Source organism: Podarcis bocagei, assembly GCF_964188305.1.
Source record: "Podarcis bocagei genome assembly, chromosome: 9".
NCBI classification, from domain to species: Eukaryota; Metazoa; Chordata; class Lepidosauria; order Squamata; family Lacertidae; genus Podarcis; species Podarcis bocagei.
The window spans coordinates 44,041,592-44,068,092 of NC_138134.1; the positions used below are offsets into that span (position 1 = coordinate 44,041,592).

At 43.6% G+C, this 26,501-nt stretch overlaps 1 protein-coding gene across 2 annotated transcripts in view; it reads left to right on the top strand.

Moving 5' to 3' along the window:
- The first annotated feature begins 19,036 nt into the window (after nucleotides 1-19,036).
- The window catches only part of TBC1D9 (TBC1 domain family member 9), a 54,823-nt gene continuing 47,358 nt past the window's right edge, over nucleotides 19,037-26,501 (top strand). The window contains exon 1 of one of the 2 annotated variants that reach the window (XM_081208320.1): nucleotides 19,037-19,443. In XM_081208320.1, coding sequence (XP_081064446.1) covers nucleotides 19,317-19,443 — 127 coding nt within the window. In that variant the 5' untranslated portion in view covers nucleotides 19,037-19,316. The remainder of the gene's footprint in view (nucleotides 19,444-26,501) is intronic. The other variant, XM_081208321.1, reaches the window with a different exon arrangement.

Here is a 26,501-nt window from a genome sequence, read left to right on the forward strand (position 1 = left end):
AAAATTTATGCAATTTAAATAACCGTTCTCAATGAGAAAAGAAGTTGTATCTGTCAAAGAAGTGAGACAATTTCAGCAAAAGTCTATTGCATGGGCTGCAGTGTTTTTGTTGTGCTAAAATTACTCTCCAGGTTGCCAAGGTGTTGCTTGTTGAGTGTTCTTTCATTTTACAAATGGCATCTCTGGTTGTCTGCACAATTCAGCCTTCCTAGCTGCCCACACTTCCTGAAAAGCCCTTGGTCTCCTCAGCTAGGCTTTCAACTAAGTGCAGCAGAGAAGGACTGTGTAAAGTACTTTTGCTTTTTAAGAAATTGGGGCAGGTTTGTTTTTAAAAAAATATTGATTGAATTAATCAATTAAAATCCAGGAGAAGACATAATGATGTTAACTTCACCCTCTGGCCTTTTTCAGATCAGAAAGAACAAGCAGGTGGGAAGGCTGCAGTGAGCACTGGAGAAATATTTGATAGGAAGAAAACACACACACACATGCCTATCCCACACAAGTGCATCAGTTTCCAAATTGCACACCCATCAAAATCAAATAAATTTTCAAGTGTCTCATGTAAGGCAGAAAAACAGAAGCCTCTTTCACAGGTAAAGAAAAAATAGGAATTGGAGGACAGGTTTCAAGGCAACCCTAGCTTGCCTCTTAGAAATGCCCTGGAAAAAAGCAGCCCCCAAAGTTATCTGTTCCATTGTCAATATCCCTCGTGGTAGCATTATAGAAAGAAAGAAAATTAAATGAATGCCACTGTAATCTTTAACAATAGAAATAGCATTGCAAAATAAGCACAGATTCTTGCATACCGTGCATTCACATTACTGGAATCTTGAAATTCTTTGGCTCCGTAGCTACAAGCAGTGCTATTTGGTGCTTATTACTCCTCGGTCTCTTTTATTTAACACAGATTGCAAGATTTCAGCCGTTTTTTTTATAAATACATGTACAAAATTATTTTTCCCCCACATAGAAAATATATATATTATTCACAGGGAAAGAGGGGTTCCAACCTGACATGATTCAGCTGCAAGCCTTTTAGTTGAATTTTCAAGCGTAGGTGCTTTCATTCACCGATGTGCAGGAACATTTGATGTTCCTGTGTCTCAAATTAAGAGTATCTATGAATCTGCCAGAAGAGGCATTAATGTGGTAGCAAGGAAAGGGGATTAAACAATTATATTTTCTACATTTGTTATTGTATTAATGCTCAGCAACTTAATTTCCCCCCTGGGACAATGCAAATGGACAGTCACTTCTGTGCCATGAAATTTCCCCACAGGTTGGTCATTGTGAGAACAGGATACGTGACTAGAAGGGCCACTGGCCTGATCCAGCAGGTCCTTGTTATGTTCTTAAGTCTGCAAAAAGTGAAAATGCCACAAGATGAATGTTTGCCTTTCCTTAGAACAGTGGTGGGAACAGGCAGTGCTCTAGATGTTGTGGGCTCACTCTTGATCTCCTGGGTGGGCCCATAACATCTCGGGATCACATCCTCTTCTGCGTCATGTGGAAGGTAGAAAACTGGGTAGACTACGTAGAACAAACTCGGTCTCCTGGAGTTTATGGGGGCCTCAATAGGAAAAAGGTTCCTCACTCCTAGTCAGAGTCAGGACCAAGCTAAGTCTTGTGACCAGCCACAGCCTGATGTTAAAGGCAATTCAGCTACAGTTATTCTTCGTGTGACTGGGAAGCACACTGAATCAGAAACAGGAAACACACACATTTCCAGATGTTTCTGCCAATGATGCTGGGACTTCTCCCAATAGCCCTAAAAACGTGTCAGCCACTTGGTGATACAAGAGGCTTCCCCTCCTTAGCATTTTGGTTCCAAGAATGGAAGCAAGTCGCCACGGAAATAAACCCTAGAATTGTCTGGCTTTTTCAAAAGAAATAAGTCACTTGAGTATTATAAGCCATGCCCTGTTCTTGCAGTTGTTCCTCCAGCTTCCCTTTCCTCTCTCCTCATTGCCTTTTGTTCTTCACATACATTTAAAATACGGTCATGGGAGAAGCCAGCGCCAGCGTTTCTGGCAGGCAGCTGGACCAAGTTGCTATGTGATCTGCACACACAACACAGCTGTCATTGATATTATAGATCTTAAGGGAGGGAATGGTCTCAAATATCTGAAGAGTACATTTTGAAGCTGGGGCGGGGGCAGCATTGGGAGGGGGCGAGAAAGAATGGCATTAGTATCTATAAATAAATACAAAAGGAGGAACTGCCAAGTCCAGAATGAAGGAACAGCTTTTTGAGAATTAAACTACCCCGGCTTGGCTTCTATTGGAAAGCTCTGGCAGTTTGGGGATAAAGACTCAATGTGGGGAAATGATACAATCCTTCCTTTAATTTTATTGAAGCTCAGCTCTGTACATGTCAATATGAGTGTCTCATTTTGATGGAAAGAGCCTGACACTAACCTATTAAAACATCTGCTGCTGACTGCGGAGAGAGATTCTGGTTCAGGACTTAAAGAAGTTCTCCCACTCACTGATTCATGCTAGCTATATTTTTAAAACTGTTCAGATGGTGACAGCACATTGGCACTGCTATCTGGGTTTGAGACACCAAAAGTGAGAGCCCCCCATTGGCTGGGAAACTCAGCTCCAGGAACAATATAGCTTATTGCAATTGTGTAAAATGATAGGTAAGCAGAGTTTTGCTCTTCATGTCTGCACTTTCCATATGCAGAGCCATGTATACAGAGAGACATTTGAACAGCTGCAACCCTAAGCAAAAGGGTTGGCCAGGTGAAAAAAGAAGGCAGGCCTCGTCCTATACCTTTAATAGTTGCGTAGAATAGGGATTTTCAGCAGGTGTAGGTTGCATTGCAAGCGGCATCTGTTGAAATGTCCTCATCTAGCAACTATCCAAGGAACAGAAGCAGCATTGAAATTTTTTTCAACTGGCCGCCCCATCCTTAAAACACACTTGAACAGTCTCTGTAAACATGCATAGACTTTAACATAAGCATAGTCTGGTGTACTTTGCTCAGTTAGGTTTTTTAATCCTAAACCAACAATAGCAAATGAAACAGAACCTAGTACACAGGTTGTTTTTGTAAGCAACTGATATGCCTGCCAACAGTTCAATAGATGAAAACAGCCCAGCACCAAGGCCTGGTGGAATATGGTGAAGCAAACGCCATTCTAGTTAAAAATGCATGAAACCAGATGGTTCTAAATGCAAAAGCAGCCAAGCAAGTCAAATACAAAACACTGTGATACCTGAATAGGAATTTCTCCTGGACTTTGTCTCTGAATGAACATCTAAAAGTTACACTCTTTTTCACAATGCTGCATCTAGATTTTGCGTTCCCACACTGTGGTCCACAGACCATCAGTGGTCCATGAACTTCATTCAAGTGGTCCACAGTGTGCCTGCATTACATATTAATATTGATTCTTAATTGTGTTTTTATTGTTCCTTTTATTTCTTATATTGTACTTTATTGTATTGCAGTTTGAATTCCATAAAATTTAAATACTTCATTTCCCTAAAATATATTATCCTTTGGTCAACAGAAATACTTATCTACACAACATTCATGCAGGTTTCAAGTTTAAATTGGCCCCTTTCATGCTATGCAGGCCTAATAATAATCAGAAAAGAGCAGGTATCTACCCCAGAATCAGAGAGTGGGAGTAGACAGGCCAAGAAGCAGAGAGGAGTCAGGCTGGTGGAGAGTCACGGGTTTCTCCCCCTCCTGCTGCAACAATATTCCCCCTCCCAGCTTCCCAGAACCAGAAGAGGCATGAAAAGAGCAGAGGAGAGGGTGGCTTCATGCAGGTGTAGTCTACAATTGCTTGGGGAAAACCCTGGAAATGAGGGGACTTTAGACAGCTGTGGGAAGGCAGGGACTGTTGGTCCCTGCAACTAATTCATGAGGCAAGATCTACCAGGGGTGAGCTGCTGGGCTCATTAGGCATGACACTCCACCAAGTCTGTGGAGATAATCATCTTGTTAATAAAGTTAACCCCTATTTGAACAGTGAATTACTGCCAGCTCACAATATATTTCTTATTATTTGGGTGTGGAATTTGATGAAATTTGCAGGGAAGTTTACCTCTTCCGAGAGGATGAATCCTGCCAAATTTCAGAAAGATGGCAGCAGTTGTTTTCCCACACAGGGAAATAAAGGAATCACTTAATCTCCCCTAGCATTTTGCCTGAAATTAGTCTGATGTTTGTATGCATGAGAGAGGTGCCCCCTGAGTAACAACCCTGGCAAACTGCAAACAAATTTGTTCAGAGGCTTTTGTGTTAGTCACCCTTAAAGTTTATTTTGGGAAGGTAAGAACTAAAAAAGGATTCACTCTGTAGATAAAATTGTCCTATCTGACTAGAAGTTTGACCTCTCAGACCCAAGAGAATATTCTCTCTCTCCCTACTGGGCTCTGGTGTTTGTTCTTCCTTCCCCCCTTGAGTCACTCCTGGTATTATGATAAACTTACAGGCATTTATTTTACTTTTAGCAGATGCTTGTCTATAGTATTTTTCATGCATTGGTTGCCAACATGCCACAAAGCATTTTGATTTGTGTGGCCTGATTTGTAGAGAGCCCACTTCACCTTTGTCAAGCCCCAAGTCTCTCAAAGATGCCCCAATTTGCCTTGAGATTTGGGATTCATTTGAATTCAATGGACAGGGTATAGGTTTGCAATCCAGCTGTATTATTAAAATTACCAGTAGGGGGCATTCATACCTTTCAAATGATGGTAGGATTTTCCTGAAATGTATGTTAAATAGTCAAGCTACACTCAAAAGGAAAGCAGATTCATGTGGATTTCAAATTGATACAAGGAATATAGACAAAGAAGAAGTTAATCTCAGTATGGCCCAGGGGAACAAAGCTTATGGTAGAGATTCAAAATTGCTTTAGTGAACACAGAGACACAATGATTTATATTCCACTGAGAGCCTTTTCCATCATTATTAAGAAAGATGAGCAAGAAACACGCAGAACTAGAAGAAAATACAGTATGGTAAACCAAATTCTATTACCTTTCCAATCTATCCCCACCATCATCATTCTGAGTTACAAAGCATCCAGTTTAAATTATTCAGGCAATATCCTAAACGTTTCCCTTTCCACCTAAACAGATTCAATTAATTAGCTGATTAAAGCCAGGATTAGATGCTTGTTTTGTAGAAGGAGCTTGCCTCAAGCGCAGAATAAATTTGCTCCGTAGAAGCATAGAGTGCTATTCAACCAAGATTTACTCAGAGTAGACCCATTAATGGACATGACTTAATTAGGTTCATTAATTTAAATGCAACTACTCCGAGTAAAACTTAGTTGAATACCTAGTGTATACCTAACCAGCCACACAAATAACATCTTCTCTAATGAGGGTATATTATCCAGTTTCAGACCAGGTCTCTTTATTTGCTGTCCACTACAGTCAGGGATACCTTTACCTTTACTATAGTTGATCAGCATCATGAGTAAGACATTGCCTGAAAAATACACCTATGGTTAGCAGCTAATGAGTCTTATTACCAGGGTTAGTGACCAGCCACTTTTCACTTGGGCCTATGTTGCGCCCAAGGTCAATTGGCTCTACAAACCAAGTATGGTGTAGTGTTAGCTCAGGGAGACCCTAATTCAAATCTCCACCTGGCCCAGAAGCCCACTGGATGACCTGGAACAAGTTGCTGCTACTTACCTCACAAGAAGTCACAATTCGGCATTGTATCACTTGAGTTTATTCAAGTTTGCTAGTGCCATCTAGTGGCTGATGCAATCATTTATCAAATCTTTTATTCATTGCATCTCAAAACAGTGGCTGGGGCAACTCAGTCAGATGGGCAGGCTACTATTAATTCTTATTATTAACAACTATATCATAGGTGCTCTATAAACAATTGCTCCTCATGCATCATAATACTGTGCATGTTTACTCTCAGGTAAGTGTCTCTATGTTTAGAAGTGCTTATCAAGTTCAGTACTGTCTTTCAATTACAGTGGTACCTCAGGTTAAGAACTTAATTCGTTCTGGAGGTCCGTTCTTAACCTGAAACTGTTCTTAACCTGAGGTACCACTTTAGCTAATGGGGCCTCCCACTGCTGCCGCAGCGCAATTTCTGTTCTCATTCTGAAGCAAAGTTCTTAACCCGAGGTACTATTTCTGGGATAGCGGAGTCTGTAACCTGAAGCATCTGTAACCCGAGGTGCCACTGTACTCAGCAGTCGCTCTCCAGGATTTGGGGCAAGGGTCTTTCACAACCCTACCTAGAGATGTCATGGAACGAACCCGGGACCTACTGTATGCAAAAGAGATGCTCTACCACTGAGCTGTTGCACTTTCCCTGCTGGGAAAAGATCCATTAATTGTGAATCAGACCAAATCCCTCTCTGAAGTTTAGCCCATCTTTATCATCTCATTGTATTCCTGGTGGCAAAATAGCGGCTTCTGGGCATGCTTGGAATGGAATGGGAACTGCTGCCCTTGCCACTGGTCGCTCTGCATCCCCTTCAGAGGACCTGTTCATTGAGCATTCGTCATGATGTGCTTGGGCAAAGCTTATTCCGCTTTTAGGCTACGCCCGGTCATGATGAAGCATCTTTTCTCATTTGCTTACAGGGCGGTTTATATGACAACGAGTATTCATCCTGATTTGCTTGCAGGGCGTTTACATGCTTCCTCGTTCATCATTCCTTTATCTCACAGTTTTCAATGCATTTCCCTGTCACATTCCAGATCTCTCCAGGAGCAGTGGCAGAGCAAGCTGCTGGGGTGGCTGGGGGCAGGGTGAGCAGCCCATAGGGGCGCGGAGAGCTGGGGCAGGGGGCACTGCTGGAACTATGTCCCTCTCAGTACATCACCTTGGGCTCTGGCAGGCTACCCCAAGGTAAGTACCACCCAGGGTACTCTGCCCCCCTAGCAACGCTACTGTCCAGGAGGTCTTAGAAGAAGCCCCTCCACACCAGTCTTAGCTGGTATATGCACGAGGCAGTGGCGTAGCGTGGGGGGTGCCAAGGGTGCTGGCCGCACCGGGCGCAACATCTGGGGGGGCGCGAGTCCAGAGGGAAGGGACAAGTTCCTTCCTCCGCCGGGCTCCCCGCAGCCACCGCCAGCCTTGCGCCCTAGCGCGCGCGCGCCCCCCGCCGCCACTGCGGCTGCGCTCCACTCACTGCTTGCAGGAGGAGCAGCCGCTGCAGCAGCGCCGACGCCGCCACCGGCGGCCTCCGCACCCCGACGCGCCGCCGGGCCTCGCCGCGCCCTGCGCTCCCCAAAAACCTCCAAGAGGAAGCCGGTGGGCGGGCGAGGCCCGGCTAAGCCTCTCGCCAGCGGGTTAAGGGGCTTTCGGTTTTAAAAGGATTAGCTTGGGAAGGGGTGGGGGGGGCTGCTCGCCGGCAAGCGCCTGCTCCGCGTTTCCAAAGGCGCTCGCCATCCGAGGGACACGGAGCGCTTGCAAGGAACGGGCTCCGTGGAGCAGGTTAGGAAGAGATCCCTTCCCTGGCAGGCCGCCGGCTTCGCCAGCTGTTTCCCATTCACGATCAGGAGGAGGAACTTCAGGCTGCTTTCAGCTTTGGTAGAGGGAATCTAAGCAAGGGGATGGAGCCGGTGCCCTGAGGAAAGGCGGCAGCATTGGGTTTGTTTTTAGTTTAGAGAAAAGGCAAGCAAGAGGCGACAGGAGAGAAGCCTGCAAAACTAAGGCATGGCAAGGAGAGAGTGGACAGAGAGGAAAGTTTTTATCCCTCTCTCTGTACAATATAACTCGTGGGCATCCAGTGAAGCTGAACGTTGGAACAGTGGCGTAGCGTGGGGGGTGCCAAGGGTGCCGGCCGCACCGGGTGCAACATGGGGGGGCGCGCTCGCACTCGGGTGCTAAAATCCACGGGTTAGGGGGCGCAAATTACTTGCCTTGCCCCGGGTGCTGACAACCCACGCTACGCCACTGGCACCAGGGCTGCACACCTTTCTCTGTGGTTTGCCCAGGAGCAGGGGTCATGAAAGGTCTATACGTGTACTGAAGGCACAGGTTGCTTTGTCCTGCTGGGAGGGGTGGGGGCTTAATATGGCAGTGGCAGGCCTTTTCCCTTTGAATCATTCTGATTTGTCTGTGGGGGTGTAAGAAGACATTGCATCAACCAATTGTTATCCCACTTTTCCGGTGCATTTTTTCTGTCACTTTCCTTACAGCAAAAAAAGTCTGTGGAGTGAGTGGGGTGTTTACCAAGAGCTCCAAATCAACTTTAATTGCACAACCTGAATTTGCAGGTATGTGACTGAATCCCACCTAAAGATAGCAACAGACAGGGTAGCACTTTGCATGTCAGCAGGGAGATTGTGGACTGATTCAATTAGTCTTTGCAGTTAGGAGCTGCAGGTATCAGGTTACAGCTAGGATTCCAGGGCAAAGCAGCAATGGCCAGACGCAGGTCTGCCTCCAGTATAAACAAAACATACAGCTTCCTTGCTAAGCGGAGTTATGTTTGCAGTGTTTCTCCAGTAATTATGGTAATATGGATTCTTTTGGGTAAGCAATCTTCCTCATGCGAGCCCCCCAACAGCATGTCAGAGTGAGATCACAGTTACCGAAACCAGGTACAGTACTGGATTGGCCACCCACGAATAGGGTGCTGGATTGGGGACAGTGATTTTTAGTTCAGGCCTAGCACAATGCAATGTCCCTTCAACCATGTTTTGGCTTATTAGCATTTATTGGTCTCTACCTCTTTCTTCCCATCTCCCCTATAAGTAGATGGCGCTGCCCTGGACCTCATTGATAATCCTAGCTAGCACATTGCATTGTGTTAATCTGTTCTCATACCATGACCGTGAAACTTTATTCAGCTGCTACATTTCTTGTTCTCTTTCATACCACCAGCCCAGCAAATGTGTGGCGGGAAGGGAACTCTACAAGAAATCAGAACTTGAAATCCATTTTCTACAACAATTCCTAGACCACCCTTCAGTAAAAACCCAGATGAACAGAGAAATTTTAAACAGGCAGCTAAAAACAAATGCTGCAGTTGCCTGACTGGTTTCATTGGAAGTGCATTCCAAAGGGCCAGGCGCCACCACGCTAAAGGCCCTGCCTGGACTTAGTGGGCACCAGGTGGCCCTTGGGAGCACATGGTACCACTAAGTGTGAAATGTCTGAACACAAGAGATCACAGGAGAGGGGGAAGAACTGGTGTGGGAAGTCACCACTGTTCCATAAGAACTGGCTCTAGGAAAGCCACATTGGAGAGAAAGGTGAAAAGGCAGAGAAATCACAGCCTCATACAGAAAGAGTAGGAATGAATGTGCCACAAGACAGTGGAAGAAGTTGGGCAAGGCAGCATTATTTGCCAACTGGTGGGTGTAATAAAGCTAATTTAAAACAAATAAAAGACCTGGAATGTTATACTTTTTTCCTGTTTGAAAGCAAAATGACATTCAAATACATGTCTGTTTGCACAGCAGTCATGTCGGTATTAAGAAGCCCCTAGTGAAATGCCACTGGCTCTGCCTTTATTCTCTTCATCATAAGGGTTTTATTCCTGTTTGATATTCCCTTTGCCTATTTGAGCTCTTTCTCTGGGAAAAGAAAGGCAAACAAAGCCTCTGTGTCTTCCTAGCAACAGTGCCAATTGGTTTTATCTACGTGCTCCAGTATTCTGCTGGGCTTCAGCAGCACTTGGCATAAAGCTTTTGCTATTAGTCTACAGAGATTCTCAGTGGCTGTAATACAGAGCGACTGAGTCATCCCCTAAAAATAGCAAGGAAGACGTCAGGTGAGCCAGAGGCGCAAGCTGGTTACTAATGATGGTTCTAGCTTCTTAACACATCTGGGGAAACCACATGACCTAAAATTGTGTATGTAAATTGCAAAACACCATCACAGCAAAGCATGCAACTTGTTTGTTTCCAAAGAGAGGACAAACCGTTCCCTTTTGCGTGAAGTAATAACAACACTGACTACATGCCAGAATACATCACAGAAATGTCTGTGGTCAGATCCACACCACAGACTTAAATCAGATTAAGTATTAATCCCACTCCTGAAGTGACCTGTGTGAACTGTTATTATGTGAGAAGGGGACAGGGAGCTGTATTACCTTGCCTACCTACAAATCCCTGGATTCCTTGTGAGAAGCTTTGATCCTTAAGCCGTCTGATACCTGAGTCTGACCACTGGTCCATCTGGCTCAATGCGGATGATACAGACCAGCAACAGCTCTTCAAGGCTTCAGGCAGCAGTCCTTCCTATCCCTACCTGCAGACATCCAAGATGGAATCTGGGACTTTTGGCATGCAAGCACCGAGCTACATCCCTTGCCCCAATATGTTTGTGCTGTAGTTTCTTAAGGGTGCTGTGAATTGAAGCTCTGTGAAGGGGAACTACAGTTCTTTGGGGGGAACTCGTGTGTTTTATATGCCCATAGGATAGGCTTTGTATGTATGATGTGGATCTGCCCAAGGCGGCAGCAAGACATTGAAAACAACTTGACTAATTTGATGGAAGAAAGGACTAAACAAATCTGGACAGTCACCTTAATGGAGAAACTAACCCAACAAATAAAAACACATTCTATGTAAATGGATATTTTTTATAGCCCATGTGGCCCAAAAGGAACATGGATGGAGCTTACCACTGACTCATGCTTCATTATGGAAAGATGTTTTAGGACGATTTTCTCTCTTGACAAGTTCAGAATTGTATAAACCTCTAGAAAAACTGTACTAACAACTGAGTCTTGAAAATGTGGATTTCCCTCCCTTTACTGTGAATTTATATGCTCCTTGTTGTATTAAATGATTTACTTCTTTTTCACCTTATTTTTTTATACACATGTATATGAGTACTTTCCTTTCCATATCACTGTATGACATTACCATAATTCTTTTTAAACAAAATTGGTTTCTTGTTTCCCCCTCGCTTTCCTTACAGCAACTCTTCACAAGAACAATTCTACCTTCTCTGCCTGTTCTTTCCTCATCCACCCCAGGCTTAATTTGTAACGATGCCTGCACCTGAATCCTGAAACATGAGGAGAAAAATACCTCAGATTGTGCAAGGGGGCCTCTCCTGAACATCTGCCCCCTTTCCCGTCTCCCCTGCCAAGCAGGTTAACTTCTAGAAAATGCTGCCGCTTCTTTTCTCCCCTCCCTGCCCCCTTTCATCATCCCAGAAACTAAATAAATGTATCTTTAAAAAACAAGGAGGGGAAGAGCTAAAGTTAACATATACAGTGGTACCTCGGGTTAAGAACTTAATTCGTTCTGGAGGTCCATTCTTAACCTGAAACTGTTCTTAACCTGAGGCACCACTTTAGCTAATCGGGCCTCCCGCTGCCGCTGCATGATTTCTGTTCTCATCCTGAAGCAAAGTTCTTAACCCGAGGTACTATTTATGGGTAGCAGAGTCTGTAACCTGAAGCGTCTGTAACCTGAGGTACCACTGTATTGGGTCCAGATTTGGGAAGCCTAGGGCAGGTTTCTGGCCATTGACACCCTCCCACCACCACCCGTTGTCTCTCTGCTGCATCTGCTGGCTTACATGACTGGCTGCAAGCACACAGGCTTACCTGTGGGCAACAGCAATGCAATGGGCCAGGAGCCATGTGACGCCTGCTGCATCTTACAGCACTGTGGAAGATAAGATAAGGTGGCCACCAGGTGCTGATTGGAGCCAAGTGTCTGCTCCTGACAGTGCTGCCGCCAGGTAAGCTCCTTTGTTAGCCAGAGGAGGAGGCTGGTGGCTGCTGCCTCAACAGCTGCTTGCAGGCAGTGGGGCAGAATGCCAAGGCAAAATCCCAGTAGGCCCTGCCAGGACACATAGGCCCTGGCAAAGGTCCCAATATACCAGGTCCTGATGCCATCCATCATCACACTGAGTTGCAGCTCAGGCTAGCTTTTCCCCCAGACTCAGTGGGCTGGGAGAAGCAGAGTTTTTTTAGCCAACAGAACAGACATCCCAGGGTGTGGCCTAAAGGCACCACCTTGCTGAAGCCAAGCAGTTCTGGGTCCAGTCAGTGCCTGGATAGGATGGTCCCATGACAGAAGAAAGTTGGCATATAAATGTAAGAAACTACCGTATTTTTCGCTCTATAAGACGCGCCAGACCACAAGACGCACCTAGTTTTTGGAGGAGGAAAACAAGGAAAAAAATATTCTGAATCTCAGAAGCCAGAACAGCAAGAGGGATCGCTGCGCAGTGAAAGCAGCGATCCCTCTTGCTGTTCTGGCTTCTGGGATAGCTGCGCAGCCTGCATTCGCTCCATAAGACGCACACACATTTCCCCCTACTTTTTAGGAAGGAAAAAGTGAGTCTTATAGAGCAAAAAATACGGTAATTACAGTGGTACCTCTGGTTACAAGCTTAATTCGTTCCGGAGGTCAGTTCTTAAGCTGAAACCGTTCTTATCCTGAGGTGCACTTTCGCTAATGGGGTCTCCTGGCACGCGATTTCCGTTCACATCCTGGGGCAAAGTTCGCAACCAGGAGCAGCTACTTCCAGGTTAGTGAAGTTCGTAACCCGAAGTGTTCGTAACTAGAGGTACAAGTGTAAGTGCATACAATTATTTACATTTAGAGTCAAGGTTTTGGAGGAGGAAAATACTCATTGCATCCATCCTTCTGAAACTGAACTTGAAAGATTTCAATGCATTTTATTCCCATTTTCACTCAATACCACAGGAATGCTGTGCTGATGCAGAACCTGAATCCAGGCTGTAGTTTGCAAAAGCTCCTCAAGCCCATCCCCTGTCTATTATTTACTGTCCCTGATGCAGAGGAAAGTTGCAGGACTGAGCCACAAAGAAAAGTGCACAGGCAATGCAAACTCCAAGTACCTCACGGATGCCCAATGTAAGTCCAATTACTTGACTGCATTTGCCATTGATTGTGGGCCCCATTTTGAATATGAATACCAAACAGCTGCAGGTTTAACCATCAGTTCTTTATCTGCATCTTGAAAAACTTTGAGGGCTAGATCAAAATCATTATATTTTTTTCCCCTTTTTGTGATGCTTCAGGAGTACAATCTTCTTTCGTCACAGAGGAATATAGTTATGGGATAATGCCACAATGAACTAAAATGTATTAAGTAGGGAAGAGAGAATGCCTAAGGCTTCTATTCTATGCACAGAATATTGCAGCAAACCCCAATGAACTGGGTGGAACTTTTGCATATGGCCAGGCTGGAGTCCCTCACATAACTACTTGTCGGTAAATTCTATTGAATGCTATAGGATTTACTTTCAAACTAAACACATAAAGCCTCATGGGCATAGCCAGCGGGGGCAGGGACCAGGGCTGTCTTAAGCATATGTGGCGCCTGGGTGCAAAGATCTGCCCCCCCCCCGGTTGCCCAGTCCCAGGCGCGCAGGAGGGTGGAGCCAGCTGGCCACCTCAGCGTCTCGCTGGCTTGGTCACCTTCCAACTCACAGCACAGAGCCGCCCATAGCAGAAGAGCTCACCACAGCGCTTTGACCAATGGGCGGGCTCTTCCCCGGACTCTCGGGCCCCAGACTCCCGGCCTGATGCCCCTGCGACCCCAGTGCACCCCTAGCATCTATAGGTAGGACAGCCCTGGCAGGGAGGGACAGCTGCCCTCCCATCAATAAAAATCAATAAAAATATATAGCAAACTGAGGTTCTTTCCCCCCTAACAAAAGGCTTGCCCTCTCTAAGAAAAATCTTGGCTACGCCCATGTACAGACTCATGCTCTATGTCTCACTTATAGATTGGCTTCTGCAGGTAGCACCAAATACCACGAGGGTAGATATGTTGACTTGAAAACACAGATGCAGTTGTGCATTGTTAACATTCAAATGGCAGGTCAGTTTCTGGTTTAAACATGTGTCTTTGCACTATCTGAGAGATTAGCCACTGCAGATCCAAAGAAAACAAGTCCAAAAGATTTTGCAGATGTAGTCAAGAGAGTTTGATGCAATCAGTAGTATGTTTTAAAAGGATAAATTTGGAAACAGACCTGATCAACAACTAGAGTTCAGAGAGACCATGCTAATATACTCACTACTTGATAACTCACAGATATGCAGTTTGATATTTCCTTAGATGTGATATTTCTCCACAAACAGAAATCCTCATGTTGTAAATACCACTGATAACTATGTCTACAAAGTTAACAGTCTGGTTTTGCTATGTTATTTGCCTTTCCATTCTGGTCAACAGTCAACTTGATGAAGAAGCAAAAACTGTTGGTTTGCTGCCTCCAACATCGTTCCTCATTTCTTTGAGGATGTGAAAACTCCCTTGGTTTTGTATCTTTTTATAAGTTAACTACTTTGGAACTGCTTCATAGCCTTCTTCATTCCAGGGTTGAACTTTTAAGGGAAGCAGCCTTAGCTGAGTATCAAAGTACTTCTCTCTCAAGAAGGGTCTTGTGCTAGTTGTGGTTTTCTTATACCTAGCAGAGAGACATCAGCAAACACTATTAATCCCAATGTTTGTCAGCTTCTTCCTGCTGGGAAAACAGATGTCAACAGCTTTTTAAACGGCCTTAGGGTTATTACTAGAGGTCCCGTCTATCTGCCTGTGTAGTTGCAGCTTCAACTTCTGGAGTAGGTGGGATGTGTCTGTTGTGGTGCTGTGCTGTGTGTCGCACTGTAATTTTTCTTAAAGAAGGAAAATCAAGGACACAGCTGCAGGAATGGAATAATGGGTAGCATTGCTCCCAATTGCTTTGGTCACATTCATACCACACATTTAAAGTACTGTGATAGCACTTTTATCCCCAAAAGGAGAAAATTCTGGGAACTGTAATTTACTAAGGGTGGTGAGAGTTCTTAGACTATCCCCATTCTCCTCCCAAAGCTTCAGCTCCCAGGGTTCCCTGTGCAAAAGGATTGACTATTATACCATGCTGGGATTGCAGCTGTCAGGCCTCTCCTAATAACTCTCAGGGCCCTTAACAAAACAGCTCCAGGAACTCTTTGGGAGAAGCCATGACTATTTAAAATGGTATCAAAGTGCTTTAAATGTGTGAATGTGGCCTCTAGTAAGATTTACACTGTTTTTTATCAGAAATATTTTTAAGAAAACCCAAACAAGGATGATCTAATTATAGAAAATGGTAAAATACAGGAAAAAAAGAAAAGAGAATTCAGTATAGTAGAGGGGGGAAGGAAAATCATAAGGCTTCCACAGAGGAATCCAAGCAACAGGGATTAAAAACAACAACCAAGCATAGCATATACATTTGCAGGTATCAAGACATACCCTGCCAATTAGAAGTGATATTTTCCTTATCTCAAAGGCTCAGCATATTGTTGAACCAAAGGCCCACTCAGGGGACTTCCTATATTGCAAGACAATCCTTTGGGCTACCAAAGCAGCTTAAACATGACTGGCCTTTCCCCCCTCCCCTACTCTCCTACTGAAGGAAAATCATAGCTCATAACACCATGGGAGGTTGGCAGAGGGTAGGAAGCGAGGGAAAGTGCAGTTGCTAACAACAGAATCATTATACAAATATCCCAGAAGGGGCTTGTGTTCTGGGTTGCCAATGGACCAGAAAAATGTGGCCTGCTCTTAATCTTTTCACAGCAGCTTGGTAAGAAGAAACCAGCAGGAGAAACTTTTTCCTGGCAGAGAAGAAACACATAATTCCCTCCTACTACCTGCAGATTAGGCACAGGAGCAAATCAGAGCCATAAAGAAGCTGATTATCCTTAAACACTCACACAACCAAGTTCCGCCATTACTAGGCACACTACAGGCACTTCCAGACTTGCCCTATTTTTAGGTGGGAATCAGTCACATGCTGGTGAATTCAGGTTGTGCAATTATAGTTGATTGGGAGTATTGCACAACAAACCCTCAGTGGGGCCTATTTCCAGATACATTACTAAGTATAGCCAGTATGGATAACCTCTGCCCTGGGGGCTTATTGCAGGCCTCCCTGTCTAGCACTCCAGACTCTCTCCAAGCCAGGTGGCCCAACCCACACTTCCCCTCAGACCACACCCTTCACTCATCCATTGTGGGGAAACTTCCAGGTAGAAATAACAGACCTGCATCTTCCAGGATGAGCTGTTATGTTCCTGATGATGGACCTGGAAAGATAAGGAGAGTTGTGGATGACAAGTGGAGTGGACACTTTTGTTGCTGCTGGAGTCCTAGGGTAACTGTATGGCTGTGTTGAGCTGTTTCTTTAGCTTTCCCACACGGCTACCACAGTTGTAACAGGTTGATAGGCAGGAATTGGCAAGGGAAGCAGTGAAGTATAACATTAGGTAAAGGTAAAGGGACCCCTGACCATTAGGTCCAGTCGTGGCCGACTCTGGGGTTGCGGTGCTCATCTCACTTTATTGGCCAAAGGAGCTGGCGTACAGCTTCCGGGTCATGTGGCCAGCATGACTGAGCCACTTCTGGCGAACCAGCAGCGCACGGAAACGCCGTTTACCTTCCCACCGGAGCAGTACCTATTTATCTACTTGCACTTTGACGTGCTTTCGAACTGCTAGGTTGGCAGGAGCAGGGACCGAGCAAGGGGAGCTCACATCGTCGTGGGGATTCGAACGCCAACCTTCCGATCGGCAAGCCCTAGGCTCAGTGGTTTAGACCACAGCGCCACCCGCGTCCCTCTAGTATAACATTACCACCTGCTAATTGCTGCAGATCAAACTGCTGCTAAGGACTAGTTCAAACAGTTGGCAAACTCCGACCCTTCAGCTGATCTGTGTAGATGAGCTGGGCTGCCTCCTTTCCACTCATCAAACACCAATCTGATAACCATGGGCAGGTCATTTGCATATTTTGTTGTTGTTGATGATGTCGAAATGGGGGAGGACATATTTTCTGGTCAAAATTGTCTTGTGGGCTGTCACTCTAGCCCAGTGTTTTTCAAGCACTGTTCCGCGGCACACTAGTGTGCCGCGAGATGTTGCCTGGTGTGCCGTGGGAAAAATTGAAAAATTCAAAAATTCAAAAGACTGTGTCCACCCTATTTTCCATCCGTCCTGGGTGGGGATCAGATCGGATGGGATCGGATGAGAGCGGACAGGCGTTCCGCTCTCATCTGATTCCCTATAGAGAGCGGGGCTCTGACATCTCCCTCTCCGCACACAGTGCAGAGACGGAGCTGTCATCCGCCAGCTCAGCGGGGATCAGCAGATCGATCCCCGCTGAGCAGAGAACGGTCCGCAATGTTTTTGTTTGCCATTAAAGAAAAAAATATTAAACCATGCTTGAATGTTAAACCATGCTTCTTTGTGTTTATTTGATTCCTATTCAAGAGAATTACTTTCTATATAGTCAATATAGGCACAGTGTTAAATTTTGTAACATTTTCTAATGGTGGTGTGCCTCGTGATTTTTTTTCATGAAACAAGTGTGCCTTTGCCCAAAAAAGGTTGAAAAACTCTGCTCTAGCCCTAAACTGAAGGCTAGCCACCCCTGCCATAATTAGATTGCCATAGTCTAGTAAAAGGGGCATTGGTTCTTGAAAAGCAAATCTTATGACATCCATTATGGAATAAGCTTTTGAGGACCTGAGACTATTTTGTCAAATATATGTGGTGTTCTAAATTGACAGATATAGAGGAAGAAAATGTGTAGTGAGGCAAAAAGTCCATAAAATTACATGAAGGAATAGGAGGTAATTGTGTGTGTAGGTTTGCGCCATTTCTGGGAGATAAAATGATGGCTAACACAACAGTAGTAATCATGGCTGATAATTTTATCTTTCTAGCTATGCTAATGTAATCCCTTAATTGGGAAAGAAATCAACTCTTTCAATTAAATTCGAACTGAATGGATTGGAATTTGCTGATCCTATTTCACAAGAAAATAAAAAAAAATCCTTAACTGGGGTTCTGCAGCCCGAAGCCAGCCCCCCCCCCAATAAATCCTGGCTACTCCCATGTCCTATTTAGTTCGGCAACATTTGTTGGAGCCTCGCCTCTTTGAAGTATTTTTTGCTTAAGAATTCTGACTTGGGAGATCAGGTGAGATAGAAATGGCTCTTCTCTCACACCCTCCCTGAAGATCAGCTCGCTGCCAGAGCTCTGCAGGGGATTCCTGCGCCGGTTCTAACCGGGCTGGGGCAGGAACGGTGGAGCCTCTGCCGAGACCCGCACAGGACAGGAGCAAGGGCAGACGGGATGCGGGACTGGCTCCTGGAAATGCAGGAAGGAGGAAACCAAACAACGTTGCGCAGGTTGTGCTGCTGGCGCTGGCCACGCCTTTTTCGGAACCTGGCGGCGCGCTAGTCGTAAGGTCGCGCGCTTGCGCATAGAAAGCGTTGGGCAGAACGGGAGCTGGTGGCCTTCCAGGCCCCCGTTCCCCTTTTCATTGAGCAGAAATGGACAGTACGAGCAAGCCATCTGTAGCAACCGAGCGGTGGCAGGGTGGTTAGATTTATTCGCTCTGTGCATCCTGCTCCGAGCGGTGGCAGTTACTGGCAGCTGATCGCCCTGCGGATGCCCATCTCCTTAGCTGGCATAAGCTTGTTAGACCGTGATGCGGACGATTTTGCAGTGATCTCAGATAGATCGGTGTTGGTCCCTGGCACGCTTTTTAGACCCATGTGCGCGCTCGCTGAGATCTTGTTAGGCTGTGCGCGTGCTTTAAACCTAGCGGGGGTGGGGTAGCTAGGGAGGTGATCTTCAAAGATCCGTGGTGCGCTGGGCGGCTCTCGGCAGTACCAATCCGGAGGTGTGTGTGTGTACGCGCGCGGGCGCGTTCTCGCCAGGGTTACCTGTTGTGATTTCCCCGTAGTCATATCACAGATGCCGAACGGTGGATCTCGCTCCCTGCAATCGCTCCCTAATGATAGATAGGCTTGGCCTTTACTCGTTAGCATCAGACATTGCGAGGGTGGTTTTTGGCTTGGGTTTTTTGCATTTATTTTTATTTTTTGCATTTTTCGTCTATGCAGCGGAGCGGACCTCCGGAGCTCTTGTGCCGGAAGGAGAGCAGCTGCTAAACTCGCGTTTTTCCAAGTGGGGGCGCCGTTCCGCAAGCGGCTCCTTCCCGGAGCTTGAATGCAGTGAGGAGGCTGGGAGGTGGCGAGGCTGCTGGGCGGGCCCAGCCGTCGCAGCTGATGCTCTCTGAGGTCACCCGCTCGGCTCATCCCCGCGTCCGCCACCGAGCGAGTCTTCTCGCCTAGCTGCTGCCACTGTTCTCGGCTTGGAGAAGGCGCTGATCCGGGGCCGGTGGGGATGGTGCTGCTTTTCCTTGCCCTTTCTAACCCCGATGTACCTTCCTCTGGCCGGGGCGTTACGGGCTCCTACCTGGGCTGGGTTGGGCAGGGCGCTTGAAGCCAACCGGGGCTCCGCATGATTTAAAAGCGAAATAAGACGTCTGAAGCGAACCCCGTCCAGGCTGCCTTTGTCTTTGGCCGGGAGCATGTGGGTGAACCCGGAGGAGGTGCTGCTGGCAAACGCCCTGTGGATCACGGAGAGGGCCAACCCTTACTTCATCCTGCAGAGAAGAAAGGGGCACGGAGGAGATGGAGGCAGCGGAGGGCTAGCTGGTAAGGGAGCGAAGAGGGCTCCGAGGCGGGAGGGGGAGAAATAAGGGACAAAACTGCTCAGTTTGGATCTTCTTCTTTTGCCTTTGGGGTGGGGGATGCTGCTCCTGCTAGTCCTTTACATGCGTTTATTTACATGCCATGTCCACGCTTGGTGTCTTTGATGCGGGGTCTGCATTTGCAACAGGTGTGTGCATTTCACTTGAAGGTATACCGTTTGTGTGTTTGGTAAATTCAGGATGCCAGTTTTTCTTTCTTCATATATCTATATTGGCTTGCTTAGGCTTTTATTATTGTGTATGGATGACTATATTCACCTGCATGTCAGTACTGCTGGGGTTGGCAGAGTCTCTACTGATTACTGTTTCCTACATCCTTGTGCAAAAGACTTAGAGTGGCATCCCAGAGTCCTTTGAAAATTGCACGAAGGAAGATTACTAATAGCACACACGGAGAAGTTTTAGGCTGCAGTTCTTGCACAATTTCTTGCAAGTAAGTCCCATTGGACTCTGTGGGACTTACCGGTACTTCTAATCAGCCATGCATAGAGCGGAGGTAGATTAATAGAGTGCTTTTGTAACTTACCTTCAAAGAAATTCTGTGAAGGCCACTCAGTAGTTATTTTAGATATGCTATACTGGGAGTGAAATACAGCGAGGTCTCACATTGAGTTTGGGACTTATCAGGAAAGCAGGAATCCGAAGTGAAATAATTTATTCACAGGAGCACATTGCTTCTGTCTTGCATCAAGAAAAAAATAAATTCTGAGCCATCTGGCTCAAAAGATCTAGAATGGTTTATGGCAGAGTGTCACAAACTCTAGTCTGTAGACCACAAGCTTCATTCAGGTGGAATATATGAAATACAAAAGAAGCAATAAAAATACAATTTAAACCAGCACCTATCGCATATTAGAATTGCTGCAACAGGCATGAACTCATTAAGTGATCTGCCACGACTCAGTGGTCTGTGGGACAGAAAGTTTGGGAAGCACTGATTTAGGGCATGTCAGTTTCTGTGGCCTACACCAGTAAATGTATAACATGATGAGTCTCATTTCCTCATCTCCTTTTGCACTTCACTATTTTAATGAATCAGTTCCTCACCTACACCTAGCTTGGTTAGAGCCAGCCAACCAGTCCAACACTGAAATTGAATTGAACTGGACTTGCCATTCTAGAGAACTCCTTACAATTTAATATGACAGATTGAATGTTTTAAGTGTAGTGGTTGTAATTGTGGTGTCTATTAGCCATGTATGTTTTTTGTTGCTAGCATAGATCATCTGGAAATAGTGAAGATCAGGTAAGACAACCAGGATTCAGCTTTTTAAAATTTTGTTTTACATGTGCATTGTCACTGTGTTTTATATGACTATCCTTGGTTGTAATTTGGGTTGAATTACAATACTGGCTGCAAGGCTCTGATGGCAACTGCAAAACGTAATGTCTTAATTGGCACTAAAGGAATATAAAACCAGGAAGAGGGTGGGGAAGATCCTTAAGGAATTTTAATCCTGTAGCACTAGAGTGTTGACAATTCCATCGTTCCCAAAAATGGTTGTGCATTTCTCTCTCTCCTAGTCTAAGGTTATTTTTAGGATATTTTGATTCAAGTGTCCTAGAAAGCTTTTGCAGCAAGGCTCTTCCATTAGCCACTATTGTGCATGTCAGTTGTGCTGTACTTCCCAAGGACAGTTACCTAAATGGAAATCACAGGAATGAGTCAAAAATACATTCTCAACTTCTGCTTGTTTTCAGCTTGTTTTCTTCTGCTTCCTAATCTGTATTGATATTTAATTGTATAAAGTCGAGTGACATCGGTGAAATGGCACACTTTTTCAAAAACATCCCTTGCCTCATTGTAACATTGGGCTACTGTAAAGTAGGGTCTGGCAAATCTGAGTCACTGTAAGCATGTCTTTTTTCAAGTAGCTGCTTGAGTTTATCCCATATATAACTTGGAAAAACTGTAACACCTCAATCACTCCTTTCTTGGCCACCTAGAAAATTCACAGATGATAAATGGTTCAGATGTAAGCTTCCTAAGTCAAAGCACTTCAGCCACCAAATCATGCTGGATCTGTATACTAATTTTATGATTTTGTTGAAAGCAATATATTTTATGCATGCCAAGAATTCATTCCATCAGTGGCTGTTACTACATGAAATAAAGGCTTAGAAAAATGTGACCTTGCCTACATGCAACAAAAAATGGTAACAGAATACATTTATTGTTGAAGGTGTTTGCCTGAAGGCTCAAAGACAGCCCTTTTAGAGCAGGCATATAGTCTGTGTGGCCTTTTGTGCATTGGCTATCTATGCAAATCATGGCAATTTGCAAGAAGAAGTGCAAACAAAAATAGATCTAAAGGAAGACTCAGTTTGCCAGGAAGAGATTATTTGGCCTTGGAAGTCAGCAGTATTTCAGATTAAACAGATTTTGCAAATGTAAAGGGTTTGGCTAGAGCACGTTCAGCTACATGTAATTTCCTATTAAAATATGAAAACAGTTTATTAGATTGGGAGGAGGAATCACAGAATACATGCTTTGCATGTAAAAGGTCCCAGGTCCAGTCTCTGACATTTCTAGTTCCTGTACTGGGTAACAAAATAGAGAAAAATCTGTAACTAATAAGAGTGACTTCCATTCAAGCTAGGTAAGGAATGAGAAACCTTCAGATGTTTCTGACATTATCCCTGATCATGGACCATGCTGGTTGTGCCCAGTGGGAACTGGAGTCCAACAACATTTGGAGGAGATCCTGTTGGCTGCCTCTGCTGCACAGCACAATTTGCTTTTAAGTCATTCAGTGCTGAAACCCGTCATAACACTTGGAAGTTTAAATTAATCGCTGTGTGCTCCATTAGCATGGAATTGGTTTTTCAAATTTATGAGTGTCCGCCCATGATGTGCATGGATGCTGTAAGTGTGCTCCACTCTATTGTGCATTTCCTTCTTGTGATGCACACTTCAGCTCATGTACGGCAGCAATTGGCTTTCAGAGAAGCAACTATGAGAGTCCTTGCAGATTAGCATTAGAACTTGACATGCACTCCTAGTTCCCAGGCCTTACTCTCTGCTATTGTTTATGGTTCTATAACTGCTTTCAGGTGCAGTCTGCAGAATACCTACATAAATGTGTTTTTAGTGGCGTCCTCCATTTGGACCTCTCAGGGAAACAAGAGATGCTCTCTCTGTGTTTACAAGTTACATTTCTACAGAATTAGTATTTTTATAAATACAGTTTTTATGGTAGCAGTTGGATCACAGCAGTGTGGACTGTGGAGCTGTTTACTGCAGCCTGGGCATGTAACAGTAGTTTTAAGTTCATGAAATGGTGCCAAACATCTTTCTAACACATTTGTTTAGGTGCCTGGCAGATGGCTATCCACTGACTACCAGGGGAATAAAATGCTCACAGAAACTGTGGTGGGAATTGTCTTCTCTCACCATTATATAGAAACAATTTATCTAACTGACACTAGTTTAGTGTGATAGGTTGGCATTAACAGATCACCAGCACTATTTTTTAAAACAATGTCATTTTCACATATACAGTAGTATGAAATATTTGGTATACAAGGAGCTTACAGCTTAATCGTGTGCATATCTACTTCTAAGGCTCACAGAGTTCTTTGGGGCATACTCTCAGAATACAGCCTTGGGCTACAATCCTCTGTGCTGTTAACTCTGGAAAAGCTTCACTGAACTCAAAGGGGCTTACTTCTGAGAAGGCATGCATAGGATTATGCTGTTAAATTCTTTAATGAAATGATTATTTTCCCCTTCAGTGCACCTAAATATTTCTTGCTGAGTTGAGACATTTTCTCAGTAAACTCTTAAGGGATTGACAAAGCATTTCATAATTCATTAAAACTACAAATTCTCTGTGCTGATGCTAAACTTTAAGTCTTTAAGGTGCCTACCTCTTTGTTATAGCAGCTAATAAGGATTGGTAAGAAACTGGCCCTGGGGATATTACATCAATGCAGTTCAGTCATATACATGTCTTTAAAAAGATGTAGCAATAAAAATATTTTAATTGATTTGTGTGCATAAAGTAGTTTCATATATGTATTCCTTGTTAAATCACTTCAAGATGTTTCATTGGAAGCAATTAACAAATGGGATGAAATAATAAATTAATACTGTTTTCTCTGAAGTAGAGAAGAGTTCATGAGACTTACTCCCACGTTAGTTCATATAGAATTGTGGATGTAGTCTGCACACCTATATCTCATTTCCATGGAGTAAATCCCATTAAACTCAATGGGACATAGTTTTGAGTAAGCAACAACATCAGGGAAATTAAAATCTGCAAAAGATGAACCAGAATTCGGGGCTCCATAAATATTTTCATCCATAAGTGGACTCTAAGAAAGAAAGAAAAATTCACAAAACTTCCATAGTTTCATTAATGTTTTTGCACTCTTTCAGTTATTTTGAACCTTCTTGTGCCCATATTAGGCAAAAAGTATATACCCACAAACTCTTAAATTGGCAATGTGCAAAAACCGGTCTGCTCCTTTAAATGCATCCTGCCCTTATCCTCAAATCAGAAAATGTTGTGAAGTACTTTCATCCCAAGGTCACTGAAGCTACTGGGTTCATAAATCTACTGAAATGGGGGAGACCATTTTCTGAGTACATTCTTGCCTTTTCACCCAATAGCCTAATTACTGTTTTGTGTAGTTTAAAATAAAGCAGCAGTGCATCCTTCATGGTAACATAATTTCATATATCTTACCACAAATTATTTTCTTCATATGATTTTGTAAACACCTGAAACTCAATCTCTATCATTTGTGAAATTTTACAAAACTTTTCTTGTAAGTTATTGAAGTTACCTTTTCTTGAATCTTTAAAAATTTGTGTAGCAAAAGTAAAGGGAAACTCATTAAATCTAAAGGCAAATTGGTACTATATTTAGTATTTCTAAGGGCGTGTTTGGAACTCCAAACCAACTAAATTAGAGAAAATAGGCACTGTGGTATCTACTTTATAGGGTTATTAGGAACCAAACTGACGAAGATTAAAAACTTTAATGTTTCAAGAGTAACACAATCATGAACAGAAGCTATAGTAATGGCATGTCCAATTTTAGTGCTATAAGTACTTGGCTTGAATTATTTGCTTATGTTCTAGGTTAAATGAATGGCTAAAAGTCAATTAATCATGGCATTGTGAAAATGTTTTGAATTCATTGCACTTTGCAATCTCCTTGTTTTTAATTGACTTTTAATTTGTTGTTGTTCAGTACAGCAGTATCTTTGTAGAGGCAGGGTTTACTGCTTTTGATCCTTGCTGCAAAGAAGTAAGGATAGATTAACAAAGGAACTTTTCATCAGCATCTTTGCAGGATTCACATATATAGAAATGTTACTGTGGCCTTCATAGTAACATTTACTATGGGAGGATTTAAATGTGTGTAATGTTCTGATGTGTTTTGGTATATTCTGTTGGAAGCCACTCAGAGTGGCTGGGGCAACCCAGTTATGTGCCCAGGTGGCTTTGAACAAGTTACTCTTTCTTGGCCTCAGTTGTCTAGGCATAATGGTATTATAAGGATGCTTGTGCTAAAAATATTGTGCAGAAAATGTTAAATAAGACATAGTGCAGGATTTGCTTTCAAACATCAGATAGTGTTGTCTTTCACATCCATGCAACACCAACATTTTATCCTTGGATTTGTGGGGCTGCATTTTGGTAATAAATTATCTTTTTTTAGCAGTGGGAGATCTCAGGAGAGTTATCCATTTTACAAAGTAGTTATTACTTATCCTTTTTTAAGAACAAATATGTGGCCTTTTATGCTAAAGGAAGAGGGAGGTTTTGGAACTCATAAGGGGATATTTTTTAAAAAAAATCTAACAGCCTATATTTCTACGTTTAACTTTGCTGCATATTTTGTGATTTTAAATCTATTAGTGTTTTCTCACCAAAGAGTACTTGCCCCAGGAATTTCCTTGTTATACCCATTTTTTCCTCGTGCCATCAGCAATTGTAAATTGACACTAAGTCATGTGGATGACTCTTCCTGTTATTATTATTACTATTTAAATGAGTAAGCCTATTGACCATATGGCTTGTCTTGTGAAATGAAGGGGAAATTAGCAACCATAATACAGCCAAAAGGAAACAGCTGTTGTGATTTGTTTGTCTATTTCTTTTTAGTTTTCTTGATGCATAAGATTCCTTGGTGTAGAATAGATTTCAATCTCCCTGGGCTAAAAAAAAGTTGGTGAAAAGTTTGAAAATGAAATAATGGCATATCTGATGGGCTCAGAAAATTTCTAAATCCCACTGCTTTACAAGGAGAGCAGGAGGGATGTGTCAAGTCTTTGCTTATGCCTAGCCATGTATCCCATCCGTGGCAATGTACATTTTGAGCTAAGTAACCTGTACTCTGAGTTGGTGCTGAGACCATGTGCTAATTTCATTAATAATTTGGGGATTTCCAAAGCATAGAGTCCGAGTTCTTCAAGAAGAAGAGTTCATGTATATCCCATGGTCCTTTGTCATTTTCCCTTGATGGAATACTTGGCAAACTTGCCAATCTGTCAGGAACAAATTGCTGAAACGAAGGCAGAAATGACTGGCAGAATCCGAGACCAGGGAGAAGAAATGGTGGAAGAAGATTGGAAGAAATTTAAAGACTATTTGCAGAAATACTGTAAAATTAATGAATGTTAAAGTGATGTTTGACTGAAAATAAGTGGTTTTGGTATTGAGGCTTATAAGAATATGTAAATATAGTTATTTGGATGAGAATTTATAGTTATAATAGGTTAAGAATATAGAGTAAAGATAAATGAAAGAGGGTAAGGATTTGCTGAAAGGACTTTGTAAACGGGAATAGAAAAAGGGGAGGTGTGAGGTGGTCAAGGAAATAAGCAAATGAACCTAAAGATATTGAAAAATGGATTATTTCTTTTTTAAGATATTTTTTCCTTTTTTTCTTCTTTTTCTACTCTTTGAATGTCTTTTTTTGTATTTTTTATCACACTGTTTTTCTTTTATGTAAAATCGTAATAAACATTTTATTAAAAAACAAACAA